The sequence below is a fragment of the Barbatula barbatula genome, assembly GCF_947034865.1.
Source record: "Barbatula barbatula genome assembly, chromosome: 21".
Classification (NCBI taxonomy): domain Eukaryota; kingdom Metazoa; phylum Chordata; class Actinopteri; order Cypriniformes; family Nemacheilidae; genus Barbatula; species Barbatula barbatula.
The window spans coordinates 6,250,686-6,268,945 of record NC_136784.1 but is presented as its reverse complement, the minus strand read 5'-3'; the positions used below and the strand labels follow the sequence as shown (position 1 = coordinate 6,268,945).

General features: G+C 37.1%; 1 protein-coding gene across 1 annotated transcript; it reads left to right on the top strand.

Annotated features, from left to right (window-relative positions):
* Nucleotides 1–139: 139 nt before the first annotated feature.
* Nucleotides 140–18,209, top strand: cpne4b (copine IVb). The gene is made up of 16 exons (XM_079483976.1): nt 140–406; nt 2,193–2,384; nt 3,712–3,891; nt 4,254–4,325; nt 4,406–4,480; nt 5,168–5,251; nt 5,357–5,446; nt 8,195–8,293; nt 10,429–10,515; nt 10,656–10,715; nt 11,434–11,567; nt 11,920–11,974; nt 13,146–13,197; nt 13,627–13,760; nt 14,284–14,520; nt 16,825–18,209. The coding sequence occupies exons 2-16, from the start codon at nt 2,214–2,216 to the stop codon at nt 16,954–16,956; spliced, it is 1,662 nt and encodes a 553-aa protein (XP_079340102.1). The 5' UTR covers nt 140–406; nt 2,193–2,213; the 3' UTR covers nt 16,957–18,209.
* Nucleotides 18,210–18,260: the final 51 nt, after the last annotated feature.

Genomic DNA, 18,260 nt, shown 5'->3' with positions numbered 1-18,260 from the left:
TTAAAAACGCATTTGTTTCATGTCTTTGTATCCATCAACAGAACGCTCATCTGATTTCACATCAGTTGTCATTTCCAGATCACACCGCCAGAGAGCAGGGTTACACCACGGTGCCTTCCACTCACTCCCCTGTTTAAATAGAGAGGGATTAGACAGTCAAATTGACAGTAGTGCGCTCGCCTGTCCTGCTCTTATGCTTAGAGAAGAGACTGATCTGAGACTGGTCGGACGATCCATCACCTTTACGCTCAACCCGATGGATCTGTTTTTATTGCCGTAGAGAAGCTGGCCATGGAATCGTTGTCTTTGGATGGAAAATGAGTTCAATGCGCAAACTGGACTCATCTTTATCATAACACTGAAGAACTTTTCTGGTTTAGGATTTGTTCTTACGCTGAAGCAGTGGGTAAGTTGTGTGCCTTTAATATAAATAAAACACAAAAGCGAAACGATTTAAATGATTTTTCAGTCGATTTGGTTATGTTTACGCATTTATGAAATAACGAAATTAAGAGTTTGTTTCCAAAATGAGATAACATTTTATTGTGTTATCGTGTTTTTATTGTGTTTTATTTTGAGGGTTTTTATGGCTTAAATCAAAACAAACCAGCTGCAGTTTGATTGAGATTATGCACAATATAAAAACATGATTTTTGAAAATGTTTAAAAACGGAGTTATCTAACTGTGGAGCCAAACTCTTCAAATGTAAAGTTTGCGTGGCTAACTAATTTTTCTTAACGTTTGCGCCTGCGCACATTGTTGGCAGAAAACGTTTCGTTGATAAAAAATATCTTATCTTTTGCTTTGTGTATTTTAAATGTGTTTTTTTAATAACTAAAACCTCTAAACAAGTCGACAATCATCATAAAGGCTTGCAAGAGAATGAATACATTTTTTTTGTGTTGAACTTATTTCTACTTTTTACGATAAGTTTTGGTCGGCATGATAGAATATTGATGTGTGCTTCGTCCGATTCATTCATACGTAGCACAGACCTTCTGAACTGAATTATATTTATATATCGCGAGATGAAAAGTCTATCGAAAATCTGCGTTTGATATCCACGCATCATGTGTTGTCTGTCATACTGCTCGTTAACAGCTTGTAAACCAGGCCATTGGTTCACGACCGTCAGTCTTTTCAGCAGAATGTGATTTATTATTAATTCATATAGCAAGATCGGCTACTTCACGCTTATAAGTAGCCTATTATTTCAAAAGACGCAAAGCAAATACGCGGGAGAGCGCGCGCCCAGCGCGAACAGCTGCACGGCTCTATTCACGCGCAGCCACATCAATTAATCTGGGCCAGCGAGAGTGGCCAGGTGCATAAAAATATCGCATCAAAGTGGGATTGCTTACTGTAAAACTGCCAGGGGTTGCCAGCAAGAATAATAGCCATGTCCACTTTGCAGGGTTAGGAGGCTGTGAAGTGTTTCACTGGACCGCAACTGGTCGCCCCCTTTTATCTAAAAATAACAATAATGATACAAAAATAAAATGTTGCACTCAAAAGAAGCAGCGGGCATGAATAATTGAGTAACAGAGAGAGAGAGAGATACTCATGCATTCTCTGTTGTATGGTCGCGGTGTATTCGGGTCAGGGAACCTCTCCCACAGGGACTGCGCTGAGCTCTCTTCAAGTGGTGCATGAGTGAAGAGCAATTTCATTAGAAGGCAACGTTATCAGTGTCTCCGACTTAACAAGTCACCCGTTTTCTCTTTTCATCGACACATTTATCTTGTTAGAACTTGTCTATTCAAAAGTCTAGCATAATGAAATCAGTTATCTCAAGGACTGCCTTTCTCTAGAGACTATCTTGTAAAACATTTCTTCACCAGCTAACCTTTAAAACAAAGGTCTACATTTAATGACGTTGAATGGCAGGATCATTTTGTTTTCAATCAACCTGGCAATAAAATTCTGTAGCTTGCCTATATCTGTCCAACTATTCTCAATGTTCCTGTAATGCAAAGGTGATGGGTTCCAATGCAACACAATGACACTTAATGAATGCACTGCAAGTCGCTTTGGATAACTGTCTCCCAAATGCATACTGTAAATCTAAATTGAGTACACAGTACCACTTGAGAAATGCGTTTATAAAATGCAGAGACTATTAAATAAATGTGTTGAATTTGAAAATTGTTGTCATACAGCATGTGATAGAAATTTGTCTTCTCCGTGATAGGCTTGAACAGGGGACATCACAATGAGTAACATCTACGAGTCAGCTGCCAACACGCTGGGCCTCTTCAACAGCCCATGTCTGACAAAAGTGGAGCTCCGTGTGGCCTGCAAAGGAATATCTGACAGGGATGCTCTGTCCAAACCCGATCCCTGCGTAGTCCTCAAGATGCAGTCCCATGGGCAATGGTTTGAGGTGTGTCATACTTCAGTAACATATTGTGTTTTACATCTTCTATTCGTCAAGGCAGGCAGAATTATGTTTTGAAATATATGTGTTTTTATGTGTATGGCTGATTTTGAGGCTTTCCTGTGCTAGACTAATATTACCAAGATTAGACGCTTCACAAACTCAAGCACATGGGTGCAGTATCTCAAGGATTTACCGTGTTTGTGATGTTTATAAAATAGTACAGCCGCAGAAAAAATGAAGAGGCCCTTCCAAATTTCCATTTAATGATATTTCTAGATGTAATGTGGCCATTCCAGTCCAGTGTCTGTTGAATTTTGACTAAGTCAAACCCGAGGAGTGACAAAGTCATCCAACGTCAATGTGAATGACTGACAGCATGACGAATACTGTAAATTTGTGATAAAAATCGAGGTTATCACATAAAAACATAGTTCTTGAAATTGTCCTAAAAACAAATATTGCTGATGTTTTGCTTAAAAGGGAATATTAACATTAATATTATGAAAAAATACAAAGCAACTTTTTTGTTATTTTGACCCAGTTTTCTTTTTCTGTCAATAAATGCAAATAAAACCGTATTTGTATTTTTAAGGTGTAAGATTTTTGTACGTAGTTTACACAATAAAGCCAAAATTTTAATTTGACATAAACACACCTATAAATAGTGAATTCAGAAAGAAAATTAAATGGTCTTTGAATTGCAGTCACAGCATGTAAATATCAGAAAACAATATAGAAAATGTCCTGTTCACATTTGCATATAGAAATTAAATATTTTGCTTTGTTCATGTTTGAACTCAGACATTATATTATGAAAATAACATCACACTATATTGAATAACATATTTTATTATGAAAATAATATCACAATAAAAAAACATAATGGTACAACAACATGAGTCATTTTCCTACTACTACATTTAATTTCCCATTTGATTTTGAAATTAAATGTGACCAGGACATTTTTCTCACCAGGCTTTGTGAAAGTGACTCATTAATAGGATGTCCATTGAGTGTTGTTTTAAGAGGTTTGTTATTGCAACTAATAACCTGACACTTGCAGCAAATACAATACAACTCAATCTCATCTGTCTTTAGTTTATTTGGCTCTGTTCTGGTAAGAGCCATTGACATTGATTTGGGATGTCAACTGAATCAATTTAGTATATGAACTGGATTTAGGAAAATCCTTTTCATAATCCAAACAATCAGCCAGTTAATTGAATCGGATAGGACTGCACCGATACCAGATGTCATTCTAAAAAGAGCTTTTTAACACTCTGAGGTCAAATTCGACCACTAGACTCTGACATGTTCTGATTGGTTGCAGGTGGACCGGACGGAGGTGATTCGCAGCAGCATCGTTCCGGTTTTCTCCAAGGTCTTCACAGTGGATTACTACTTTGAGGAAGTGCAGCGACTCCGCTTTGAGTTGCATGACATCAGCAGTAACCATAATGGACTCAAAGAGGCGGACTTCCTGGGTGCCATGGAGTGCACGCTCGGACAGGTGATTGCACCGCAGAGTGCACACTTAGCGGAAACGCAGTAGGGAAGATGAAAGTGTGCATGTGGAACGAGAACGTGAGAGGGTGGATGACAGTATTAGCAAGATTGTCGGTATTCAAAAGGCTGCTCAAAAGAGCAGGAAAGGGCCATGTGGGTAAAAGCACTGTTGGAAAAAAACTCTTTTGTTCTCATTTGTAATAAAACAAGACTGCAGCACACGATTAAAGGAACATGAGAAAATTCAAGAGTTCATGTGAGGAAAAAAACACGATGTGCTTGATAAGAGAGATTTGTAATGGACCTCTTCAGTTTCAGACTCTTTGTGTTAATGTGTCCCTTATGCTCTCCATTTTTTGTTTACAGATCGTATCGCAGAGGAAACTCTTGAAAGCTTTACTGAAGCAAGGAAACACAACGGGAAAATCATCTATCACAGTGAGAACAGACATCCCACTTCCACATTGAAAATGCACTCTTTTCATATAACCTGAGCGTTGACCTCTTTGAAATCACAGGTGACAGCAGAAGAGTTGTCTGGAAATGATGACTATGTGGAGTTAGCGTTCAGTGCCAAGAAACTGGATGACAAGGTTTGACATCTCGATAATTGCTAAGCAGGCACCTAGTGAGGGAAACATCTGATAACATTGGTTACACAAACAAAACAAAGTTATCTTGCTTTTTGACAGATGTTGAACGTGAACGTTTTGTATAATGCTATGTACCCTGCTTTATGACTCTAAAAGCAATTATCACCAAAATCCACATGCAGCAGATGTATCAACTGCTTTAGATGCAGCATTTTTTTTAATTAGTATTATTTTACTGTACTGTAAGTTATAATACAATGGGGGAATACATAGATAAACAACATTGAATGGATGTACATTCAGGTAAAGTTTGAATGGACAGTTCACCTGAAAATAATTTACTGACCCTCATGTCATTCCATAACTTTATGACTTTCTTTCTTCTGCAGAACACAAAATAATATTTTGAAGAATGTTGGTAACCAAATATCATTGGCCCCCATTGAATACAAAACCACTGAGACATTTCTCAAAATATCTTCTTTTCCTTTCCACACAAGATAGTCATATACAGCTTTTCAATGGCATGAGGGTGAATAATTGATGACAGAATTTTAGTCTCTTTAACTGGGACAGACCATTCGTTCATAAGATGTGTTCATAAAATTATGAAGTAACACACATGAAGATATCTATATACGTGTATGTATTTCTTCATTGGGCTGAATGTAAGTTTCTGGTATTTAGGACTTTTTTAGCAAGTCAGATCCATTTCTGGAAATCTTCAGAGTAAATGATGACGGCACAGCGTCACTGGTGCACAGAACAGAGGTGAGATATTCACACATGCAACTGCATATAAATACATGTTACATGCATTGTAATAATGTATAATGTACATGCATTAACTGATTCTAATGTTTTTATACTTTGCAGACCATAATGAACAATCTCAGTCCTGTCTGGAAATCCTTCAAAGTTTCATTAAACACACTTTGCAGTGGAGACCATGAGCGAGAGCTAAGGGTATGACAGATGTTTTACTAGCTTTTCAGAATGTGCTGAATATTTTTTACATTCTGTTTCAATTTGATATATTTTAGAATGTCTTAGTCTGTATTTCTATTGTCCGTCTGTGTAAGTGTGTGCTGCGGTACGCTGTTTTGTGATACATGTATACAGCATGATTCATAATAGTGTCCCTTTACTGCCAATAGTGTGCTACAGTTTATAACTCCTGGATTCAATGTTTTTGCATAATGAATATGAAGTCAAAAATCTAAGTATACTGAAATGTATTTCACACATGCTTTTGACATGTTTAAAGTCTTATAGGACAGTGGATCATCCCATTGAACGAATATTCACACAGCTTTTATGTCAGCAATGCTTTTTGTTCATTTCTTCAGATTTTACCGTAACTGTTTGGTCACATCAGATTAGAATCAGTCTGGCAGATTTATGTAATGCCAGTCTTCTCCATTCCACCTCACCATTGTAGCTGACATCTCTCATAGTGAGCTAATTACTGAGTGCGTAAACGGAGCCCGGATGTTTGGAGGACCCTGACAGTTAACTGAGAGGACCAGACATGGCGGAACCAAAGCCAGAAATGGATGTTATTGCCCTTTAGTCCATTCAAGCCCACACTGGTTCTGAGCAGCCGGACGTCACCGTTAGAACGGCAGTCCAACCTGTTAACAACAATGTTCTCTACTCTAGGAAAAACAAGAAATACTGTTAGCTACTAGATAAGATTGCACGAGTTTAGAGTGAAACTAGGCTCCAAAAAGATGTCCACAGCTTGAAGTAGACGTTGATATTTAAAGTCTGAATAACTAGAGCGGTGGTTTTATCTGATGCGACAGTCAAATCCACTTTACAAGTTCTTGGGTAATAATTAGTTGACGTGACCTGTAAATGTGGTATGTTATACACCATCTTAAATAATTTTCCCCATTTGGCTAATTCTTTTATAAATGCAATTGGTGCTGTATATGATAATATATAAAGTGACAGCTTTGCTTAATTTTAGTCCCTATAAGAGTTCCTATTTCAAGCGTGTTTATGTGTGTCCAGTACACCGAACGCTTGTTTGTGTCAAACTTTCCTTTTCGCTCTGTTTCTCTCCTCTCGCACTCACAGATTTCAGCATTGCAGGTGTAAGATACTCATTGGTATGCGATGCAGAAAGAGGCATTAGAGAGCTGTAGTGTACTTATCTGATTCTAAAAGGGATTCTCTCTTAGGTTTAAATAACATTCAATCTATAAGTCCTTATCTAATTCTGCATAAAGCTGTAGTGGAATAAAACAATACTTCAGCGTGACATTATAGATCTTGCTTTTATTTACATTAGAGATAATAAACAACTGAAGGCATTTAAACATATTGCTGCTTTCCTTCTGAAACATCGTACCATCATAATTCATTTTTATTGTCTAAATCGATATTGCTTGCAAAAATACCATTTTAAATTAAGGTTGTGGCTATTATGTTAAGTGGCTGAATGAGCAGCAATACAAAATCTAATGTTCAAATATTGTTAATTGATCCAAATAAGTGTGGCATATATCTATTAGGTTCTTCTGAATACCCAAGGGCATTCGTTGTCAGACAAACAGTTTTTTTAAGTGTCATGTCCCTGAATATACATGAACTGTTTTGTTTAATATTCATGACTTTGATACATCGAGGAGAGGGGACAGCAGCATCTCTGCAGTGAAATCACACATTGAATTCAGATTCATGGAGTTTCGAATCTCCAGTTGAATCAGGTCTCATGTGAGATCAATAGTCTGATTGAGACAGAAATTCTGAATCTGAAAAATAAAAATCAGACCTAGAAATAACAAGGAAATATTTATCATCAATAAATTTTCGTCATCTATTGAAAATCATATTAGTGATTAAAAGATCAGATATACCTTCGCATTAAAGCATAAAGTCAAATGTAATCGGTAATTGAAGATTCATTTTATCGATCGTTCTTTCATCAGAGTGTTTTAAGTAATGTACTAAGTAATCTTCCCGTGCAGATTTTGATCGGCCCGTTAACAGTTTATATGTGTCTGAGCAATGCAGAGCATTCTGGGAATGTTTCCAAACTGTGCATAAGAGAAGGTGTGAGTTTGAGATGAGTGCTGGTTCCTCTTCCTTTAGCTGAAAAGTCAACCACAGCATCTCTGTATTAATATTTTAAATGGCCTTCAAATTTTGATTACCACCCGCTTATATGTCGCATCAATGATTCATTAACAACAATGCTACAGTGCAGTCTTCCTGCACCCGACACACACAACCAAGCTCACAGACACGCACATACACCGGCGCACAGATGTGAGCGTTAAATCTTTAATCCAACAACATGACAATGCACATAAAAATGTCACAAGTATTATTATAGCAAAACGGCCTGATGTAAATTTGTATGACCTTTAGCTCACATTCATAAAGATTGTGAGGAGTTTTTCCTAAGGCTTTATCTGAAACATAAAAAGAGTTTACTACCACGGTAGTGTGAAAAGTCATTTGGACGCAGTTTAATTAGTTAAATTATTTTGATACATTTTTACCCTTGGTACAATCTGTCGTTTCTGAGAATATGCCATGTTGCCAAATGGTTGTTTGTGAATGTGCATGTGGAGAAAGCTCTTTGCTGACGCATAAACATTGAATATTGCCTTAATCTTAATATTTACAGTATATGTACTGTAAAGTCATATTGTTTTGGTCGTTAATGTCATTTCTTGATTTACATTTCTCTTGTTGTAGTGTACAGTATGGGACTGGGATTCTAATGGCAAACACGACTTCATAGGGGAATTTCAAACCACCTTCAAAGAGATGAAGTCAGTCATGGATGGGAAGCAGGTACACATCCACCCAGCACATTCTCCTTTTAAATATTAGAACTTGAATGAATAGAAAAGCGAAAGGAAAAATCTAGCAAAATCGCTCGCCAAATTAAATGACTTTCATGCTTTTGGGCTGTTTCACATCATTTCAGAATAAATATACCTGCTGTATGTGAAGTAGCACTAGATGATGAAGATCTCTAAACATTTCAGGGGGATCCCTATAGTGAGTGCACTTAAATAAGCAAGCAATAGCAAAGATATTAAAACATTTCCAGAATAGAAATAGCATGCATACTTCATAACTCACTTACAGTATATGAGGTTTCATTAAAAAAACTCATATCACATCTCAACAGTAGTTTGCCTATGGGCATGAAAAAAAGGTCAGATGAGGCCGAACCTGAACACTGCTTAATGCATTGAGCATTTGTGAAAAGTTGGCAAGCCCCATCCAGCTTGATGGATTTCCAAATATTTTCTTTAGTATTTTCACTATGAGCAGTATAGCAGAATTTACATTTGTTTTGTCCTTCAATATATGGATATTCTAGATCTTTTGGCACTATGGACACAGTGTGTCCTGCAAGGAGGGAAAGGAAACAAAAAAGCTAAGGGTGTAGGGGAAAGGAAAGACTGGGGTGAAAAGAAAAAACTGAGAAAAGTGTGAAAAACTGTGAATACAAAGTAGCAGCCAAAAAAAGTGATTGAAAGATAGACAGATAAATAGAAAATACTAGTGAATGTGTATTTGTGATGTCAGATATGTCTGCTGTGACTGCTGTGTCATGTTTTGACAGTTTAGAAAACTGTAGTGATGAAATGCTTAACTGGGTCATGCACACGTGAACTGCTGTTACACACAGAACAGTGCAGTGTGCTAGTGAAATGAGACAAACATTCTGAGGAGAATTTACCTTTTATGTGTAAAAGGCTAATATAGTATGAACCAATGCTATTTATTATTGGTTATTATATATATTATATATATTTTAGACTTTATTACAAGACACAACAAATCACATATTTACGTCTTACACATAAAATAATAAATATTATTTTTTTAATAGTTGAAATTTTGTTGACTTACTACAGTTGACACCTGCAGTACATGAGAAGACTCCTAAAAAATGATGTGCTGGGCTTCGTGGGGTCTCACATGTTAAGATCTCAGGATCGGCCGAGTGCTACTTTATCTCGGTAACCATCTTGTGCCTCCTGGAATAAATAAATCATGGTTAAAAAGCATCAGTAATGAGAACACAATGAGCCCATGGGAGGTTAAACAGACGTTGCCGATGGTGCCGCTGATGGACAATAATACTAAACTGATAGAAAAATATGCTTTAGACAATATTTGATCTTCTATTTTTTTCATTTACATTTCATCAACTACTTTCAAACCTTGTCACTTCTGCACAAAGACACACACATCATAAGTGTTCCAAATACACACATGCATTAGTCTATTGCGTTGCTTCTCTTGACTGAAATGTAATACAGGCTGTTCTGATTAGAAATCATTGTGTTGCTTTAAATTCCATTAACTTTACATACACCATCAGTCTCTTGAGTCCACTGAGGAGCAGAGCAGACAGACTTCAACAGACACTTCACATTGCATTTAATAATCAGTGGAAGACCTCGACCTGCTGAATGCGCTGGAGGTGTAGGGTACAAATATGTGCTTTATTTTTAACAGGAAACTCAGTTACGGATCATACAGTATGTAGCGAGACTGCATGTATATACATACACATACTGTACACAGAGTGTATTGGTGTGTAGTAAAGATTGTGTGCTCCCTTCATTCTGCTCTCAGCCAACTCAAGGGAAACTGATCCTGAATCTCTCCAAAAGATGACATATCAACCCTGACGTGTTTATTGAAGTCTCTCCTGCACATCTCGCTCTCCACAATCACTCTCATATTTTCTGAAAAGCCCAACAACAGGCTCTATGCTGTCCTGAGTCATTTAGACACCCATCTGTCAGTGTGATTGATTGTGAGGCTGTGGATATGTTTCTCTCATACTATTCTATCACAAGTTCCTCAGACTTTTGAAAAAGGACCTCCACTTCTACGTAATCTATCATGCAGATCACATGGGTTTAGGGCTGATGTGTTCTGATGTCTCCCGTTTCTGACAGCTACAGTGGGAGTGTATCAATCCCAAGTACCAGGTGAAGAAGAAGAACTACAGAAATTCTGGGATGGTGATTCTGACCTTGTGCAAGGTGAGAATGTTCACATGCCACATTATATCAAAAGTGGTTGCTTTACAGTTATGGTTTGGGCTGGTATAGGGTTTGATCCCAAATACGGGTTAAGAAGAATGTTTCCATGCAACAAAAATAACGATCGGTCTTTGTTTCAGATCATAAAGATGCACTCCTTTCTGGATTATATTATGGGAGGTTGTCAAATTCAGTTTACAGTAAGTGTTTAAGAATGCCATACCTTTAAGAATTTTGAAAATAATTGACAGATTTAAAGAAACAGTTCACCCAAAATTAAAATTCTGTTATTTACTCACCCTTAAATTGTTCCAAATCTGTTTACATTTATTTGTTTTGATGAACACAAAGAAAGATATTCGGAAGAATGCTTAAAACTAAAATGTTCCTGGCCACCATTGACTACCATAGCAGGAAAAATGGCTTTATACATTATTTCTTCGTTCTGTTGAACACAAAAGGAGATATTTCGAAGAATGTGGGAAATCAAACAGTTATGGGGCACTTTTGACTACCTTTGTCATTTTTCTTACTATGGTAGTCAATGGTGACCAAGAACTGTTTGGTTACAAGCATAAGTACAAATATCTTTCTCTGTTTTCACAAGCAAACAAAGAAATTTGAACAGATTTGAAACAACTTGAGAGTAAATAAAGACAGAATTAAAATGTTTTGGTGAACTGTCCCTTTAAGTCTGTCTGACAAATGATTCACTATCAAAAATATCAAAATATCTTTTTTTTCAAATACTGTAAATGTACATCAAGATAAGTGTTAAATATTATCAATATTATGTTTTTCTCAACCTCACCAGCCCTCAGACACCCTCCAATCCTTGTCTTTTCTAGATTGCAAAGTTATTTTAACATAATTCAAATAATGTTATTCTGTGAATTTAACACTAGTGTTGTTACACAGGTGGCAATTGATTTCACCGCTTCAAATGGCGACCCTCGAAACAGCTGCTCCCTCCATTACATTCACCCATACCAGCCCAATGAGTACCTGAAAGCTCTTATTGCGGTTGGAGAGATCTGCCAAGACTACGACAGGTACCCACCATTCAGTCACTCCATCGGTGAACCAGCAAATCAAATTAATTTATTAACGGATCTACTCCATCCCCAAATCGACCACTCATCTGTTAACATCAGTTATTTTTTATTTAAATATACAGGCCAAACAAACCTTCAGAATAATTCAAGCGTCATTCAAGCATTCAGCGATATGACTGTCTTTGGGTTTAGAATGCAGTGATTTAATGTCAAAGAATTATCACTTTCTCTCACCCAAGAAGACATCATTTAGGCGGTGTCAATCATATATGACCCTCCTAAACTCATTGCTCATCTCTGAAGCTCAGCCCACACTCATTAGTCCATTCTGCTTCTCATCTGTTTCCAGTGACAAAATGTTTCCCGCGTTTGGATTTGGAGCACAAATCCCTCCGGACTTCAAAGTAAGTTCATTGTTTCATGTGGGAAAAAAGAGTTCTTAAACTTTCATTCTTCAGATGAGATTATGCTCGATTTTATTTATTTAAAGTAACTGTAAAATTACTGTCACTGTGATAGTTTTCATTTGTCTGCGTTATGTTTAATAACCATTGAATGCAAGACATATAAATCATATTTCATTCAGTGGTCATGTTTTTAAATGTTGCAATTTAATTAAATTCATTAAAATAATATTTTTTTCCAAACAAACATTTTGATTTTATTATGATGATAAGTCATTGCGAGATGAAAATATAAAGATTTTTTTTAAATGTGCAGTTGAATAGAACTTGAAAGTTGAAATGTATCTGACCGAAACTCTAACTTGATTTTCCAACTTGCGAGAAGTTTCGGTCACACTTCAGTGTAGGGGGCAATTCTTGCTATTAACAAACCACTAACTATGACTTTTTCCCCAATAAACTCTTAATTTGTTGCTTATTAATAGTTCTTAAGGTAGTTTAAGGTATTTGGTAGGATTAGGGATGTAGAGTATGGTCATGCAGAATATATGCTTTATAAGTACTAATAAACAGCCATTATGCCAATAATAGGCATGCTAATAACAACTAGTTAATAGTGAGTATTGCCCCCTATACTAAAGTTTTACCGAAGTTTCTGATGCAATATTATAAATCTCCGTGGAAACCAAAGTGCCCTAAATCTCTCGCAGTTACCTGACAGGAGATGGCTGAATAATTCATGAACTGCCCTTGTGCAATAATCACCACATCATCACCTGCTAACCTACGCCAATCACAGGTCATCGATTGGTTGTGATGTTCTAATCAGAGGTTGGATGTGACTCTGAGAATGCGTCCAGTACAAGCCACGGGGAAGCTCCATGTTTTATGCATGCCGTTATTCTTTTCATTGACTGAAAAGACTTTAAATATAAATGAACTATGAAAAAATCTGTGAATAAAATAAAGAACGTTTTAGTCCTTTCAGTACATCATGCAAGCTCTAATAACATCATAGTCACATAACAGTTAACTTTGAAATTGGTGAATCTGATTCAAACTGACTGATGGTGTATCCCAGATGTTTGTTATTTAGAATATCAAAGCTCCGGTCAATGTGACTGAGTTTTAAGAATTTTGTTATTGAGTTTCTCTTTCCGTCCTTCCGTAGGTTTCTCATGATTTTGCAGTGAATTTCGATGAGGACAACCCGGAATGTGCTGGTGAGTAAATCAAATGTTTCATATTTGAAAAAGTTCAATGAATGTCGGAGCCAATTGCTTTGTGGATAGTGCTCCGACATATGGTGCTGTCGCTCTCCGGGCGACCAGAGTTCGAGTCCCTGCTCGTAGTCCTTTCTCAATCCCACCCCCTCTCTCACCCATTTCGTTTCCTGTCCTCTCACTCTTGCTGTACAAATAAATAAATCTTTACTAAAAAAGTTAAATGAAATCCAGTTTAAACTCGGTTCGTTATGCAAACATCACCCGCTAGGGAAAGCTGAAGATGGTAATTGTCACAAATTGAGTTGTGGTGTTTCATGCATCTATGCTTTAGCTGTGCCTGTATTCACATTATACAGTATGGCTTCTTGTACCTCTATGTTTAATTATGACATGTATTTTATGAGTATGCTTTTGTGTGTTTTGTAGGAATTCAAGGTGTGGTTGACGCTTACCAGAACTGCTTGCCAAAAATCCAGCTGTACGGTCCGACCAATATCGCTCCCATCATTCAGAAGGTTGCCAACTCTGCCTCTGAGGAGATGCACACCAAAGAGGCCATGGTTAGTGAGAGAGAGAGAGAGAGAGAGAGAGAGAGAGAGAGAGAGAGAGAGAGAGAGAGAGAGAGAGAGAGAGAGACAGAGCATGAAAGAAAGAGAGAGAGAGAGAGAGCATGAAAGAGAACGAGAGAGAAAGAAAGAGAGGAAACACCTTTAATTAGATTGTGAAGGGCACAATTTCTGGACAGCACCATATTGGCACCATCTGCTTTCCAGCAATTGCTTATTTATCAAAACAAACCAAGTAACAGTTGTATATGAAAAATCGTGGTCATCGTTAATTATAATTTTTTACTTAACCAGAAAGTTTAAGGATTTTGAAGCTAAAAGTATTATTGACAGTATAAAAAAGATGAAATATTGAAAATTCTTCTATATGAATTGTAAGCAAATTTGTGACAATTAACAAATTTGTACAAAAACTCAAATTCTTTCAAGATGCTTTCTGGAACATTCTCAGATCATATTTGTCAATGTTTATATGCTCCTAAACATTTTCTCCTTCTTTGTTTCTCTCTGCCATTAGGAATATTTTATACTGCTGATCTTGACAGATGGAGTTATCACAGATATGGCAGACACAAGAGAGGCCATCGTCCACGCCTCCCACCTGCCCATGTCTGTCATCATCGTCGGCGTGGGCAATGCGGATTTCAGCGACATGCAGATGCTGGATGGTGATGATGGAATACTCCGCTCGCCTAAAGGAGAACCTGTCCTGAGGGACATTGTACAGTTCGTGCCATTCCACAATTTCAAACATGTGAGTAAAATCATAAAAACACAGTTAAACTTGACAAGTGAAATGCATTTTTGTCTTATTGAAGTCAAAGTGCTGAATTGATCAGAGTATTACAAAGCATCCAAATCTCGAAGTACTGCCTTAGTAGCACACATGAAACACAATTCACAGTGTGAAATGAAGCAAGTTTTTATCAGCTGCTCCTGAAGACATTCTCTCTCTGTGATGCCAGAAGAAATTAATGATCATTACATATACCTGTAATAAAGTTCCATAGAAGGGAAGGAAGGAGGCGGGAACCGGCGAGCATTCCAACAATAAAACTTTAATTAAATAAACAATAAACACTGAAGTAACCGGCAGCCACCTCACGGTAGACTGCCGGCCATAAAACATACACAAACTGAGCATATGTCCGGGCCCGGTCCTCTCTCGTCAACAGTCCTGCCGAACATCCTTTTAAGCTCCCATCTCCTCCGTGAAAAGATGCGGGACCGGTGCGCGCACAGCTGCTTGCACTTATCACTCACGCCACCGGCCCCGCGTCACGGCTCTCGTCCCGCCTTCCTCACCACAATACCCTTACAATTATTTAACATAAAATTATCCAAAATATATAAATAAATGTCAAGATGATATACAGCAAATATCATAAACTGTATGAAATTGACTAGATTATATAGATATAGATGTTAGTAAGATATAATGTAGTATTGAACAAGTACATATATGAATAAATAAGCAGAAGGACATGAACAATGCGACTTTACAAGACAATTGAATGCACAGTTCACCCAAAAAAGAAACATATGTTATTATTTACAAACCCTCTTGACATTGTAAACCTGTATGACATTCTTTCTTCTGCAGAACACAAAAGAAGATATTTTGAAGAATGTTGGTAACCAAACAATGGTGGTACCCATTGACTTGCATTGGTGTTGTGTCCGTACAATAGATGTCAATGGGTACCACCATTGTTTGGTTACCAACATTCTTCAAAATATCTTCTTTTGTGTTCTGTAGAAGAATAAAAGTCATACAGTTTTGAAACGACCAGAGGGTGAATGAATTAAGTATTTTGGTTGCACAAAAATTGTGTATTGCACATTTTAATTATAATTATAATTATATGCCGAAAATGGCACACAGCTGATTAAAAAGACCCAAACAGAAAGTTTTGCAGTTTAATGAACAGATGTTTGTGATGAAGAGAGTTGGGTTTGGTGATTTAACTGAGTTGAGCCTCCGGTCAAGGTATAGAAACAATGAGAGGGGTGAGTACATCTGAAGGCATCCTGCTTGCGTTTCATCTCTCCGTTGTCTCAGGCCAGCGTTTGTCTCACAGCCGTCTGTATCACCCTCAATAACAAGCATCTCGCCTCTGCAGCAGAGGGACGTACAACATCAAAGCGCTTACATTTTACAGCTCTGTGTTAAGGTTTAATTAAAGAGTGTGAAAGCGTTCATGTAGAACAGTCTTCATAATGAATGCGTTCCTATAAGTGCAGTCAGCCATATTCTGTGCTGCTATTGCACCATATGTATGTTAAGCAAGAGAAAAGGAAACCTATTGTCAAAACAGTCTTGTCTGTCTCTTTTTTTTAACACAAAGCCTTCGGATCATATCAGGAAGTGTCATTTTAAGCATTCGGTGTTGTTCATATATTATTTATTGTATATGAAACAATGACAGCTGTGAGAAGGACAGATTGTAATGAATGGTCCTTATATAACAACACGGCACGATAACTGAATTATCACAACATCTGAATGTCTGGTTAGATATGTCTGTGTTGTTTTATCTCATAATAATATTTATAAATCAACTAAAAAAAAGAAACATAATTTTTATACCAAGTCTTATTATGTTGCACAATTTTGTACATTTATGTTGCTTGAAGGAATTTTTGTTGTTGTTGTGGTGAACCTTCAAGTTTCTTGTGTGATTTATAGATGTTTGGCTCAAGGCATCTCATGCAGCAAAATCTAGCGAAGGCTTTGTAGCTTCTCTTCACAGTCGAGAAAATGGCTGTTAGGAAACTTGCTACCACAGGTCAACTTCTGCAATATCACACAATTCATAAATATAGAGCAACTCTGGAAGTGTGAAGTCGACCGTCCGATGCGAATGTTCCAGTGAGAAACTGAGCACTTGTACGTGCACAAGCTTTTATTTTTAGCTCCGTCCTGCTGTGTTTTCTCCTGTTTGTCTCTAGCTGCTTGCAGACAGGAAGAAATAGGAGTGACACCTTCCCGGTATCCTCAAGTGCAAGTGTGAGATTTCATGCATGTTCTCTCATACCTGCTTTGTCTTCGACACAGGCCTCTCCCGCGGCATTGGCGAAAAGTGTTCTGGCCGAGGTTCCCAATCAAGTAGTGGATTATTACAATGGAAAAGGCATCAAGCCCAAAGGCCTGTCAGACTTTGAATCTTCCAGAGCTTTCAGTCCCTGATCATCATCGGAATCTCGGGAGAGTCGGCTCATTTTTTTCAAAGGCGTAAGACAACTTCATTGATCATTACTTTGCTTGCAGCAAAGGTATTGACAAGCTGGTCTGTCCTTGTTTTTTCCCAATAGGTTTTCCATAGCCTTCGGCAAAATGTCCTGTTTTTCTTTAACAAATATTTAAGGAACAGTTCACCCCAAAATACATGAAGATATTTGGAAGAATTCTTGGACCCTATTGACTACCATAGTAGGAAAAAATGACAAGGTGCCCCAACACTGTTTGCTTTCCTTCTTTTGTAAAAATAAATGTACAAAGCAAATTTCCTACTATGGTAGTCAATGGTGGCCAAGAACTTTTTGGTTACAAGCATTCTTTTAAATATCTTTCTCTGTGTTCATCAAAACGAAGACATTTTATACAGATTTGGATCTTGAGGGTGAGAAAAAGAAGAATTTGTATTTTTGGGTGAACTTTTCCTTTAATATCATTCAACCCCTTAATTACATTAAGATTTTTTTCATTGCACCTTCAAACAAACTAATCTGCCAGCACCTTGTGATCTGACTTCACATGCTCTTTGTACATAAGAGACAAGAACTGAAGAATTGAAACATGCAACCGTGAATAGTCTTCCTTTAGATTCCAACATGCATTTGTTAGAGCTTATTTGTTTTTCCCTAATTACTGTTATTTTATCCAGCCTGCTGTACAAGAGCCATGCAGTCCAATATAGCGTAATATTGAAATATATGATAGATAGTAAGTGGCTTGGTCATCGGCCTGCATGACCAATGCTCAGTCCTTTATGATCCAAAGTGCAACCATCTTATTACTGCTTTATTTATTTACTTATTTTCAAACTTATTTATGATGTGAGGCCTTTACAACTGTATATGTTCCATACGTTTTAGTGTATTGTACAGGTATATACTCCTATTAACAAAATAATATAATTTATTTGAAAGCATGTTAAATTGACAAATTTTTGTGAAGACAATATTTAGGCCTTGATTTTTTTCTACAGGTTTCATGACATTTGTTTTACAAGACTTCTTAGCATAAACTACAAAATCTTTCAGATGTTCGGAATATGTAGGTGTGTTTTTCTGGTGGTGTATTAGACATTTAACTCTAGACAGTTTTTCCTCTCATATTCTCTTTGGAGTGTGTGTCTGGGTGATTGAGAATTTGTGTATGCTTGCTTACAACAGAAACCAGGACTGTATTTTGCATGTTTCCAATAAAAAAGTTTTCCCAATATTTGTGTACATTACTGTCTATACTGTTGACTGCTGAATGCAGTATTG

Bases quoted from the DNA above. Each gene is read 5' to 3' on its own strand.
- cpne4b (XM_079483976.1), top strand. From the start codon at position 2,214: ATGAGTAACATCTACGAGTCAGCTGCCAACACGCTGGGCCTCTTCAAC. The intron at 4,326-4,405 runs GTGAGAACAGAC...TTGAAATCACAG, and splicing joins CGGGAAAATCATCTATCACA to GTGACAGCAGAAGAGTTGTC. The intron at 5,252-5,356 runs GTGAGATATTCA...TATACTTTGCAG, and splicing joins CACTGGTGCACAGAACAGAG to ACCATAATGAACAATCTCAG.